Source organism: Lycium barbarum, chromosome 12 (genome assembly GCF_019175385.1).
Source record: "Lycium barbarum isolate Lr01 chromosome 12, ASM1917538v2, whole genome shotgun sequence".
Taxonomy (NCBI): domain Eukaryota; kingdom Viridiplantae; phylum Streptophyta; class Magnoliopsida; order Solanales; family Solanaceae; genus Lycium; species Lycium barbarum.
The window spans coordinates 39,878,462-39,892,027 of NC_083348.1; the positions used below are offsets into that span (position 1 = coordinate 39,878,462).

At 39.0% G+C, this 13,566-nt stretch overlaps 2 protein-coding genes across 2 annotated transcripts; one reads left to right on the top strand and one right to left on the bottom strand.

Moving 5' to 3' along the window:
* Positions 1 to 841: 841 nt before the first annotated feature.
* Positions 842 to 3,600, bottom strand: LOC132624222 (serine/threonine-protein phosphatase 7 long form homolog). The gene is made up of 6 exons (XM_060339033.1): positions 2,813 to 3,600; positions 2,556 to 2,720; positions 2,008 to 2,445; positions 1,307 to 1,921; positions 1,154 to 1,222; positions 842 to 946 (listed from the first exon to the last, which is right to left on the bottom strand). The coding sequence occupies exons 1-6, from the start codon at positions 3,248 to 3,250 to the stop codon at positions 842 to 844; spliced, it is 1,830 nt and encodes a 609-aa protein (XP_060195016.1). The 5' UTR covers positions 3,251 to 3,600.
* Positions 3,601 to 4,729: 1,129 nt separating this feature from the next.
* On the top strand, positions 4,730 to 7,019 carry LOC132624223 (uncharacterized). The gene is made up of 4 exons (XM_060339034.1): positions 4,730 to 4,811; positions 5,617 to 5,858; positions 6,041 to 6,665; positions 6,847 to 7,019. Exons 1-4 carry the CDS (start codon positions 4,730 to 4,732, stop codon positions 7,017 to 7,019), a joined length of 1,122 nt encoding a protein of 373 aa, XP_060195017.1.
* Positions 7,020 to 13,566: the final 6,547 nt, after the last annotated feature.

Here is a 13,566-nt window from a genome sequence, read left to right on the forward strand (position 1 = left end):
AAGTCTACAATAGAGAAGTGTAGAATTCAGTGAGACATATAAATCTGCGATTTTATATAAAACTAATGATTCACGGATTTTACTATTTGATTTTACGCAAAACACACTTGATTTGACGATTGCATGGCAGATTCGACGACTGCATGCATTCTGCGATTTTACACAATTTGTTTTACAAATTATTGATCGTTTTTACTTTTACAGCAGCATGCGTGATTTGACGACTGTAACGATTCTCTGGCGTAAAAAAAATTTTCGCGAATCAATTATTGGAGGAAAAATGTTGGCAGCCAACGTTGCAACAATATGAATTGCAAAACGTTGGCCAGCCAACGTTTTGCAACAATATGAATTGCAAAACGTTGGCCAGCCAACGTTTTACAATGGTTCATCGAAGATCAGTTAATTCGTAACAATGGTGAATGGTGTAGTGAATGAATCACAAACTCGAGCAGCAACTGGAAATCCGCAGATGCACAACAACTTGAATGAATCAACTGCAAATGTAAGCAATTCTGCAACAAATGCATCAAGATCAAATGTCGATCATACACATCTTTTGTACCTTCAGTCGACTGATACAGAATTGAAAAACGTTGGCTGGCCAACGTTTTACAACAAAATTTTATTGTTGCAAAACGTTGGCCAGCCAACGTTTTCCAATTCAATTTTGTTGTAAACTTTACACACATTAAATATGCAGAAACGAGGTGAACCAGAATTGAATAAAAACAGGCAGACATTGGCAAATAAAAACAGTAACTTGTCCATCTTTTTCCGAATTCAATAAAGCTTACATACTAATATTTCAACATGAAGTTACCCACTATACAATAAAAAATTAATTTTTACAGTGTCCCCTTTTCCTCCCCGTGCCACACCGAGTTTGCCGACGCTCTCGTTTTGATCTACGTTGGTGAACCTCCTCTTGTATCACACCTGCATCCTGTAAATGCCATAAAAAATAGAAGTTATTTTTGTATGATAAATTTTCGTAGCAATTACTTTGATTGTCTACGTAAAATCGGGCAGCATCTCCCCTGTAACAAGGAGTTCCTCCAATACCATATACCAACACAAACAACCAAAGAAACCAAGACAAAACACCACATAACAACCACAAGTCTCCAAAAACTTTGAATTAAAAGCTAACCTGTGGCTCTAAAGTCTGTACATCCGGCACAGGAATGTGTGAGGATCCAACATCAAATGCCATGGGAGACTATGCAAAATATATAATATAAACACATAAGGTAGCCATTACTTTAAACAAGATACAAGCTATTTGAGTGGTTAGAATACTCACGTCGGTAAAACTCAGTCTCCTCCCAATTGAAGAGCTCTGTCCAGTGAATGCAGGTAAAGGCCCCTCAGTCATCCCATAAGAGCTGCTTGTCTGACCACCAAACTGTTGGGCCATAACTGCGAGGCTAATAGGCCCAGACGATGCGAATGCCTGAAAAGGCCCCTCACTTCTGATTACCGCTGGTGATTGAACCTCTGGAGCAGACGTCGATGAGCTGGACATAAAATCTATTATTGGGTGATATGCATCATCATCTGTATGCATCGTTGAGCTAGGCATATCTTGATCAAAACGAACCTCTTCCTCATCAACCAACTGGTGATCCACGGGAGCTCGACCCCGTCTGTTACCTGATTGGCGTCCTCTACCACGCGCCGCAGGTCTTGGTACATTAGGACGTTGATAACGAGACACTTGCACAGTAGGCGGCTCAACATACTCTGCCGGTGGTGTATAATATGGAGCGAAACTCAACATCGTCCCCAGAGAGGCAGCAGCCATGGACTCTGTATTAATGTGGCTAAACATCTCTGCTATTTCCTTCACTTCATCAGACTTGGTTGGATCTTGGATAGTCTGCTGAGCCAACCTGTGCGATTCTTGATGTCCTAAAGCCTAAAAAAAATAAAATTGCAAGATTTGATAGTGGTCTAAGACACATATAAAGACATCAAACATCTAATGGAATGTAATGTACGTACCAGTGCCTCATGCCTGCCTGCCATGTGTTGGTATCCTCTATCCACTTTATGCGCAGGATTTCCTATGAAAGTGCGCGAGTGACGTCGATACCAACAAAAATACTCTGATAGTGACTCTGGGTCTTGAGTTTCATACTCGGCCAGAATTAACCTTTCTCGACGATTTCCCCACAAAAAGTCTGTTTCTGTAAAATATTGTTGATCCTCCACTTTTATAGCATACCGCTTGTCACATTTGTAATGAAAAGGATCAATCTCAGCACATGGACCCGGAATATGTTGCTTCCTACCAAACTGTCTGAGAACGCGGTCTACCATGTGCCACTCTCGATAGATACCACAAATAAGGGGAACCTTCGCCATCCAAATATCTCGGCCACACAGACACCACTCAGGGAGTCTATTGATGATGGCCTTTGAATAAGGCTGCCACACAAACTACGATAGAAAGAACATAAAATTACATGATAATAAAATAAATAAATTACACATAAGCGTAACTATTATATCAAAACGCCATTAACAACCATCATTATTTTAAAAAATACCTGGCCATCTATTAGGTTGTCCAATACATCCCTACATATGGGTAAAACATCACGTGCCTCATTTTCGCGGGATTTACGATGAGTCCACCTTCGTGCAAGAGCCGTGTGTGGCGGAAGAGCCCTGCATGGTGGCTGCATCGGTATAATGGGCTCCCAAGCCCAAACCTATATTAAAAAATTAAAATAAATACATAAAAACCTTATAACTATCAAATAGGACAACCAAATAAAATTATATAGTTTTAAAGGTCACGTACCTGCAATAAGGAAATGAATCCACACACATCCTTCGCTTTCCTCAACGAAGCGCGGCATAAACAAGTATATAAATATGACAATGCAGCCGCTCCCCAAGTTTGTTCACTCATTGCTCTAAGGTCACGCATGTCAAGCAAATAATCTAAATTAAGTAAGTCACCGGACTTATCCGGAAATATCGTGCCGCCACAAAGCCATAGCAAGTACAACCTAACCCGCTGTTGCACATCAATTTCTGGGGTCTGATCTGTAATGTCATCTAAGCCTCTAATATATTCAATTAATTTATGTACTTCTAACCTACTAACACCATTAAAACAATCCAGACCGGGTGCCCAACCAGTAAGCTCATGGATCAATTGTTGCCACCCACCAATATCTATATATCTAGCATTAAGATTATTCAAGGGATAACCATCAACAACCAAGCCAAACATGACCTCGATATCTTGTAATGTGATGGTCGCCTCACCTGTACGCAGATGAAAGGTGTGCGTCTCAGGACGCCATCTCTCTATAAGTGCAGTGATGACTGCCCAATCATATGATACATATCCTACCTCTATTACTCCCCTAAATCCACACAGGCCAAAGTAGTCAAGGATGCGAGGATGAAAAGGATGACGCCTCACATGCTTCCAAAATTCAGTATCCGTGCGGCGAGGAAACAGGCATCCGGTCGGTCCTCTCAAGGAACCATCCCACACATCCTCTGATCGATGCTTCTCCTGGAGTGTTAACACATCGTACACTTCTGGCCCCGGATGTACGCATACCCGTGGAAACTCCATACCTTATATTAAAAAAAAAATGAAGTCCAGATCAAGCTATTTGGAGTAACTCACTATTAAAAAAAATATATTATTCCAATTTTAGCAGAACAAATATGCACTGGCTAGATAAAGCCAACTTCCATACGCGTTATTTAGAAACCACTGATAGTGGACCACATTAATACCTATAAGGTATAGACAAATAATTGTCTACCCACTTAGACTTAGGTCCCATATAATAAAGCATTATCATGACATTTTAAGTATTTTTTTTTGTCCTACTGAGGCATCAATTAAGTTTCACTTTTCTGGCTATATAAATATCACATTAAAGGTACAATGAAATATATTGTATAACAATAAATAACAAAATATATTGTATAACAATCCATAACAAAATATATTGAATAACGTGGAACTGTCCACGTTTCACAATTATACCAAACTTCCGAGCATAGGGAAGAAATTACAGGTTCTGCAGTCATAAATTACTATGGTAATGCATAAATACATCAAACAAAGCAACATTCACAAAATGGGAGGAAAAAAATTCGATCCTTTATGACACATTTCACAATTCTTTTCTCCTGTACCGAAAATGTCATCATCGGTCCATTATTGGCAATATCCACAGTTCCACAATGTTTTAAGATAGTGATCTATACTTGTAAAACGTGGATTGATCCACGTTATACAATATATTTTGTATAACGTGGATCAGTCCACGTTTTACAAACATCCACAAAACTAACAAAAATAACAACAACATAACAATCCATAATAAAATATATTATTTAGTTATTCAGATCTTTTATAAAACAATCCACAAAAATAACAGCAACATAACAACAAATTTTATTCAGATCTTTTATATAACAATCCACAAAAATAACAGGAACATAACAATAAATTTCTTCAAAAGTGCTACTAAACAAATCAGACCTTTTTTATAATAATGCTTCTAACAATCATATTTTAAGTTCAAATTAAAATAACACAAATAACACAAACGTATTAAAATAACAAAAATAAAAAAATAACAATTAAGATATATAAGACAAACAGATCTACATCTACTATAAATATATAATATTATATGAGTTAGAAAAAATACCTTAATTTAAATAGCAATAATAGATAAAGATGAAGAAGTTGCTCCAAAAATTAGACTGTATTGCAGGGTTTAAAAAAAATAGAGGAGAAGGAAAAGGAGAAGGAGATGGAGGTTCTGTAAATATTTGCAATGGAGGAGAATGGAAGAGAATGAAAGAGAATGGAATGAAGCGGCGGAAGATAATATTTTAGGGCAGAATTCGGATCAGTCCGAGTTAACAAATAACTTGTATAACGAGGACTGATCCACGTTATACATGTAATTTTTTTATTTTTTTTTTGGTTGAATCGTCTGACAAAGTGGAAATTTTTTTTGGGGTATATCGTGGATCAGCCCACGATATACCCCTTTTGGTATAATAATTTTTGGACATTCCCTTTTGGTAAAAACCGTGTATTTTTATACCCTTTAGGCTCCGGACTCGTAAACGATTCATATATGGGGTCCCAAAATGTTGAAGTTACGTCATGGAGCTTAACTTTATGTCATCATTATAGGAAGATATTATTTGTTAGAACTATTGTACAATTTTTATCAGTGAATACAATTGTCCTGATATATGAGTTACAATACTTGATGTACGCTTGAATAATCAAAATTTAATTCTCAAAAAGAGTCATTTTTTCATCTTCTTGTTCATTCTTTCTCTACTATTAAATATTAAGAAGGGAATACTACATTTGGATTATGTTTATAAGAGAAACAAACTAAAAGTAAATTGACATGATTTTTTCATGCAAGTTAATCGTTACTTGAGAGATGGGGGAGGGGCAATGAATTTTATAAAGAAATGTCCAACGGCATACACTTGCATGAATCACATAACAAAACACTTTTATAGGATATGATTTACCTAAGTGGAGTCCTCAAATAAATCATTTATCCAATGCTGATGATACTATCCTATTTTGCTCAGGGGATAAGACTTCTTTGAAGAAGACAGTGAAAAGACTGAGGAAATATGAGGCTGCTTCTGGACAGAGAGTAAATATGGACAAGAGTAGTTTCTATATTCATCATAAGGTAGATCTGCACAGAGAGAGAAGAATTCGGAAGATCACTAATATGAGAAAAGGATCATTTCCTTTCATTTACCTTGGTTGTCCTGTTTTCTATGGGAGAAGGAAGAGTATATACTATGCTGATTTAGTGAAGAAGGTGATGAACAGAATTATGTCATGGCAGAATAGGTTGTTAACTTTTGGCGGGAGATATATTCTGATTTCCCATGTATTACAGACTATGCCAATTTATTTGCTATTTGCCATGAATCCATTGAAAGGGATCATCAATCAATTACGCAAGCTTTTTGCAAAGTTTTTTTTGGAATAATGCCACAGGAAGCAGAAATAAACATTGGGTGGCATGGGATAATGTGTTTGCCAAAGGAAGAAGGGGGCATTGATTTTAGATCTCTACATGACATCTCAAATGCTTTATTTGCTAAGTTATGGTGGAGTTTTAGAACTTCAAATAGCCTATGGAGTGTATATATGTGGAACAAATATTGTAAGAAGCTACATCTAGTAATAGCACAAGCCAGGGGAGGATCAAATGCATGGAAGAAGATGGTATTGGTAAGAGAGCAAGTTGAGCACAATATCTGGTGGCAAATGAAGAATGGAAGTTCAAGTTTCTGGTTTGAGAATTGGACAAAACTTGGTGCACTTTACTATGTGATTACAGAATCCAACTTTGATGCAGAGGTGGAAGTCAAGGAGTATGTTGCAGGAGATAGGTGGAATTTAGAGAGATTATATGAAGTTTTACCAGAAGAAGTTGTTAATCATATCCAACAACATATCAAGGTGCCTTTAGAATTAGAGGGGGATGACAAAGCGTGGTGGCAACTAACCAAGAATGGATTGTTTACAGTCAAATCTGCTTGGGACTATATGAGGCAGAGAGAGGAAAAAAGAGAAGTTTTTAATTTCATTTGGGAAAAAGGAGTTCCAATAAAGATTAGTTTTTTTATGTGGAGCATGGCATGACAGAATTGCTACAGACGACATCTTGAAAAGGATGAAAATTTCTATTTGTTCTAGATGCTGGTGCTGCAACAATCCCCAACAAGAGACCATGTCACATTTGTTTCTAACCTCTCCTATAGCTGAAAAGTTATGGAGAAAATTTGCTTCTTGTGCAGGTTTTAACATGGAGGGAAGACATCTACATCAGGCTATTTTAACTTGGTGGATAGCAGATGTTAGCACTAAGTTACAGGCTATATTTAGAGCAGTTCCAGCTACTGTCATGTGGGAGTTATGGAAAATGAGAAATGCAGTCAACATGGGAATAACATCACATATAGCAGGCTAGTATATCAAGTTTTACATAACATTCATCAGTTGTGTAAACTAAGATATCCCTGGTTATATAATATTCCTACGGAGTGGTCAGAATTGGTTCAATTATTGGGTAACTGTTACACCCCGTAGTTTCGGTACGTTGAGATTTGTTAGGGTTAGCTATTCAATTGCAGACATCAGAGTTATTGTCGAGAAGATGCAAGATCATAGGTGCTCGTTTTATAATTATAAGAGTTTGAGTTCACGTAACAGGTTATAGAAGGATTGGAAAACAAGTGAACTAAGGAGATTAAGCTTCCGAGGCTTTGAAGGAAAGTTGGGCAAGGTTTGGTATGGATATTTTTAGTCTAACTGGGAGAAAGAATATCTCTGAGTATATCAAGAGTTTTGATGTGAAACAAAAGCCTAAAGTGAAGTTTGGGAAGTCTAGTTTCCAACGCAACAAACCGCTCCTCAATAGGACATCGGGGTAAGGAGATATGGATGTTACAAGTCGGGCTAGCAGGCCAGGAAAATGGTCTGCGCGAACGTGCCAGGGAGTGGCGCAAACACGCAGAAGGCCAAGGGCCAACATATCCCGAATGCGCCACCACGAGGCGCGAACGCACTGAGCAATTTTGAGGCCCGGGTTAGGGATGAAGGTTATATTATAAGAGTTTAATAATAATATACATATGATATTTGGAGACCATATGGTGTAAATCAGTTAGTACGTTGCTTGATGAAAACCCTCGTTACTGTAAGCTAAGTGGGGCTCATATGTAGGGGTTTTATAAAGGAAATATGAAGAGATATATGAGTAGTACATAGGATGTTGAGCAAGTCCTAAGAAGGACCCTTAAGCCAAATATGGGCATAAGCCCTCCAAAAGGACGATTTAAGGAAACATTTTCGGATGATCTGACTTGAAGAGGCTAAAATGCCATTATAAGTTTGGAATTTGGAAAAACACCAAAAATGAAAGTTGTATATAATTGAATTAGATTTCCAACCATAGGTCGTGGTCCCTCATACCATATCAGGATCAAGAGTTATGACCTTTTTACTGAACGAACACGCAGGCAGAAAAACTAAGCCAGCGCGTACGCGTTGAAGGAATTTTAAGTCGGTCCAGGCAGAACCTGGACCGCTATATAAAGGGGTTACCCCCCTTATTTTTCATCCAAAACACACCAAAATCTCCTCAAATGTTCTGGAAACTTCCCCTAGCCTTCACTTATCAAATATTAACGCGGATCAAGTAGAATTTCCCGAATTCCGGCCTAGACAGCGTATAGTTGCGGTTGTAGAATCGTATAACGACGAGTTTGGCTTAGTTCAAGGTGGGAAAAAGTGGAGATATAGCAATGTTACCAGAAGAAAGGTATGAATCTCTTGTTGTTAATATTAATCTTGGTTTGTTTACGGAGATAAAATTGTTAAATAGCCGTATCATAATTGCGTTGGCAGAAATATGGGATAAATGTCATATGGAATAATTTATGGAATATTTTAGTAGTAATGGTATTTTGGTGGATGTTGGTATCATTGTTGTTGTTGTTGGTTGCTGAATTATAATTTCGGGTTAGACATATAAACAGGGGAGATGCTGCCCGATTTTCGGTAGGATATAGAATGGGTTAATATGAAAGCCTAGCATAAGTATAGAACAATGAGTCTAACAATTATGCGAATCCTCTTGAATGTAGATTTACGAGCTCGGGCGGATAAGCGTAAGTAATAGGAGGTCGAACAGGTATGTTAAGGCTTGTCCCTTTCTTTCAAAGACATGATTCCTATGTTATGATTTCATAAATGTTTCCGTAGCCGCCTTGTTTTCAAAAGCTAGAAGTTTATGACTCTTAAAGATTCTTATGATGTTAAATGAAAAATGTTCGATGATTATTGTGACGATGATGATGATCCTCTTCTAGATACTCCGAAGCTGTGTTTGAGAGCATTATGAGATTATTGAGCCATTCCATGTACCTCTTGATCTTACTCATTGTTGATGGTCTCATCTCATGTCATTCGTTCCTTCGAGGTGAGATATAGCGAAGATAACAATTCTATTTTTAGTTCTACCTAAGTTCATGATTCTCGAGACTCCCGTGACATTATCGATTTCATCTTACGATGGTTGATCCTTCAAGGAATGATATAGTGACGATGGTAATGCTAATGATGATGTTGATTTCATTTATGTATTTTTATATGTGTGTATGTTTGTATGTATGCATTGTATCCCACTGATCAGCTGGGGATAACACCGAGCCTACATGGCCGGGTAAGATAACACAACGTCTATATGGCCGGGTAAGATAACACCATGTAAGATGCTATATATATATATATTACCATGCCTTAACGGTCAGACGGGATATTATATATGTATATATGGAAAAGTCCTTTTTTTAAAAAAAGCTAAGCATGCACGACATCCGCCTTAAAAAGGCATTCAGAGGCACAGGTTGATCTCTTTTATATTACTTAATATTCATACGTTCACTATATTATTTTCCGGTATCTCCCACTATGTTACTGTTCATGCCTTACATACTCAGTACATTGCTCGTATGAAGTCCTTTCTTGTGGATGCTGCGTTCATGCCCGCAGGTAGACAGGTAGTCGGATCTAACTCGTAGGTGATCTATCGGCGGATTCTCAGGAACTTCGAAGTTGCAGCCTATGGGTATTGGTCTTTATGGTTACTTGTATTCTATGTAGAGGCTCGTAGATATGTATGTACAGTTAGATGTTTCATAACCCTACCGGTTCATATCATTGTGTAACATTTTTGTAGCATTGATGGCAGGTAACAACGGGCATAATTGTTGAAAATTATACAAAGATGTGCTGTTATATTGCGATATATGTCTTTACAGATTATGATATCCATGAGCTATCTTTATGGTCCACCCAGAAATGATTATAAGATGTATGTTTAGAGGTGCTCGGCATGTTAGCTCCGGGTGCCCGTCACGGCCCGTGAGTCGGGTCGTGACAAAAGTGGTATCAGAACAATTCGTCCTAGGGATTGTGTACGAGCTGTGTCCAGTAGAGTTCTGTTTATGGGTGTGTAGCACGCCACACTTATAAACGGGAGGTTGCAGGGTATTTAGGAATAATTGACCTTCTTTCTCATCTTAGAGCGTGCGATAGAGCCATGTTATCAGGTTTTCCCCCTTTTCCAACTGTGTGTTATGATTTCAGCATGCCCGTGAAAAGGAAAGCTACAGCGGCCTAGAAGGGCAAGACGGTGGTCGAAAGAAGAACTGAGCGGGGGCCACCAGCAGAAGTAGAGGAGGGTGAGTTTCATAACGATGTCCCATCTCGGACCTCTCCCACCTTACCCTTTTCAGAAGAACAAGAAGGGGCCCCAGGTCCAGCTCCAATGCCCCCAGTTCCCCCATCCGATGCCTTGGGCCAGGAGATAAAACAGGCCATTCTTTTGGTGACTCAGTTAGTTGCCGCTCAGGCCCAGCGGCAAAGTACGGGACTGTTACACCCCGTAGTTTCGTATGTTGAGATTCGATCTACCTTTCAGGAGGTATGTGAGCTTATATGTGTTTAACTTATGATTATAAGGATTTAAGTTCATATAGTAAGCTATGAAAGGATTGAAGAGCAAGTGAATTAAGGAAATTAAATTTTTTGGAACTTGGAAGAAAATATGAGGGGCAATTTTGGCCCAACTTAGGGAAAGAATATCTTTTAGTATATGAGGAGTTTTGAAGCAAAGTAAAAGCCTAAAATAAAGTTCGTCGTGTCTAGTTTCCAGCGCAATAAATCGCTCGTCGATAGGACATCGGAGTAGAGAATTATGGATGTTACAAGTTAGGCTAACAGAGCAGAAACACTGCTACAGTACTGCTACAGTACTGCTACAGTGACCCGACCCGAATTTTACCCACTATTTAAGGATCAAATCAGATCCCAAACCTCATTTTTTCAGCCAAGAATTTTCCAAATATTTCCCAAACCTTCTAGAAAATTCTCTCAACTTCTATCCACTAGATTTTAACGCGAATTAAGTATAATCTCCGAATTTAAGTTTGGACAGCGCGTAGTTGCGATTATACTATCATATTGCGGTGAATCTTGGTTGGAATTCAAGGCAAATATTGGAGATACCGCGGTACTAGCGAGAATAAGGTATGAATCTCTCCTTATTGATATGGATATAAGTTTATATACGGAAGTAGAGTTGTAGAATAATCGTATATTGGATTTGTTGGTGGAAAAAAAATTGGACAAATGTCGTGTGGGATATTTTATGGAATATATTGGTATTGATAATATTGTGGTTGATGTTGGTATTGTTGTTGGTTGCTGGATTATGATTTCGGTCTGGGCATATAAACAGGGGAGATGCTGCCCGAATTTTGGCAGATTCAAAAAGGGGTTTCATTTAAATGCTTGAGACAAGTGTGTGGCAACGAGTCTAATGATAGTATAAATGATTTATATGTAGACATACGAGCTTGGGAGAATAAACGTTGGGTGACTAAGAAGACCGAAAGGTATGTTAAGGCTAAGCCTTTCTTTCCTAAGGCATGATTCCTTTGTTGTGAACCTACACATGATATCTTCAATAACCTTGTTTCTAAAAGTACCAAAGCTTACAGTTCCTGATGTTCTTGTGATATCCTTGAGCTTGTTTCATGGCTGTTGATGTTATTCATTGATGTTGATCTCATCTTATGACTTTGTTCCTTCAAGGTGAGACGTGTTCATGATGACGGTTCCATAATAATAATCCAACGAGTTTAGGAACAGGTTCTTAAGGAATGTTTTATAGGACATGAATAGGGTGCTAGCAGAGGATCTCTAATGAGGTATTTATTGTTCGAATAGAGGTTTAGGTTGTATCTTAAGACTTGGTTAATGTTTAGTCAAGCAGGAAGAAGTATTAATGGCCTGAGCTATGCTTATAAGTTTTATGTGATTATGTAGACCCTACGGTTAAGTGATGACCACGGGAAGGGCATAGAGATTACTTGTAGATGTTTAGTTATGATGTTCATTATAATTACCACTGGTCTACGACCAGTTAGGCAGATGTTACCACCGGGCTACGGCCGGTTGGGCAGATATGTGTTTACCACCAGGCTACGGCCGGTTGGGCAGATATATATATTTACCACTGGACTGCAACCAGTCAGGCAGTTACCACCGTGCTACGGCCGGTTGGGCAGTTACCGTTGATCAGTCGGACAGTTGCGCTCTACCGTCGGGCGATAATTGGACGGGCAGTTGTTACCACCGGACTGCAGCCGGTCGGGCAGTTACCACTGATCAGTTGGGTAGTTAGTATAGGATGATTAGTAAGATAAAAGGCACAATACTGCACATAGATATGGTTAAGCATGCGAGAGTATAGAGAGACATATATACTTATATGGATCGGGTTGCACGCCATAACATATGTTCGGATAATGTTTGATGATAAGTTAACCAGGGCCATGGTAGGGTATAGAGACCTAGTAAAGATTACAAGAAGATGAAGAGATATGTATACATGTGCTAGATTTCCATCGGTAGTTCAGAAATGCTAGGTTGATTCTTATTCTTCTCATCTTTAGTATATGGCTATTTTGTTGCACTTTTTGCCTTGCATACTCAGTACATTGCTCGTATTGACGTCCCTTTGTTAGGGGCGTTGCGTTTCATTCCCGCAGGTCTTGAGATACAGCTTGACGGATCTTTCAGTAAGGATACCAGCTCAGCAGGCAGAGTCGTGGCACTCCACTTGCTTCGGAGTTGCCCTGTGAGTCAGCATGGCTGCATATACATTTGCATGGGTATGTCGAGGCCCTGTTCCGTCCACTTTATGTCATGTACTCTTGTAGAGGCTCGTAGATAGATATGCACAGTTAGATATCTTATAATTATCTCGACTTATACTATGTTGTATCATTATTAAGGATAGCCTTACCGGCACATGCACTCGAGATTTGTTTAAAGACGTAAGTATGTTATTTTTTGGGCTTGTGCCCCTATGGCTTATAATACCTTGGTCTTATGTTGCCTTTTGAGATACAGAAAACGTGAGTTACAGTTTGGTTCACTCGGTTCCCTTAGGGCGTCGAGTGACAGTCATGCCTTACCAAGGTCGGGGGTGTGACACGGACATGGTGACAGAGCTGTTAGTGCTAGAGCCCATGATTTTATCAGTTTAGACCCTCCAGAGTTCTTTGGGTTGAAACCGAATGAGGACTCGCAGAGCTTTATAGGTGAGATGTTGAGAACGTTACGACTAATGTATGCTTCTGATACCGAGGCAGTAGAATTGGATTCTTATAGATAACGGGATGTTGCGGTACATTGGTATGCAGTTTGGATGTCATCTAGAGGAGTCAATGCTCCTCCACCAGTATGGCAAGAGTTTGTGGATGATATTCTCCGACATTACTTGCCGCCAGAGGTTCAGTGAGCCAGAGCTGACAAGTGTTTGAATCTTAGACAAGGGGATGTGAGTGCCCGACAGTACAGTCTTCACTTTAATTCCTTGGCAAGGAATAACCCAACAATGGTGGCTGATATGGGAGACCGTGTACATCGGTTTGTGAGTGGAT

Coding starts and splice junctions, on each gene's coding strand:
- LOC132624222 (XM_060339033.1), bottom strand. CDS start 3,250: ATGTTTGGCTTGGTTGTTGATGGTTATCCCTTGAATAATCTTAATGCT. Junction 2,721..2,812: donor GATTCATTTCCTTATTGCAG/GTACGTGACCTT, acceptor TTTTTAATATAG/GTTTGGGCTTGGGAGCCCAT. Junction 2,446..2,555: donor ACAACCTAATAGATGGCCAG/GTATTTTTTAAA, acceptor TTTCTATCGTAG/TTTGTGTGGCAGCCTTATTC.
- LOC132624223 (XM_060339034.1), top strand. CDS start 4,730: ATGAAGAAGTTGCTCCAAAAATTAGACTGTATTGCAGGGTTTAAAAAA. Junction 4,812..5,616: donor AAAAGGAGAAGGAGATGGAG/GTTCTGTAAATA, acceptor TATTTTGCTCAG/GGGATAAGACTTCTTTGAAG. Junction 6,666..6,846: donor AGGAGTTCCAATAAAGATTA/GTTTTTTTATGT, acceptor CTTCTTGTGCAG/GTTTTAACATGGAGGGAAGA.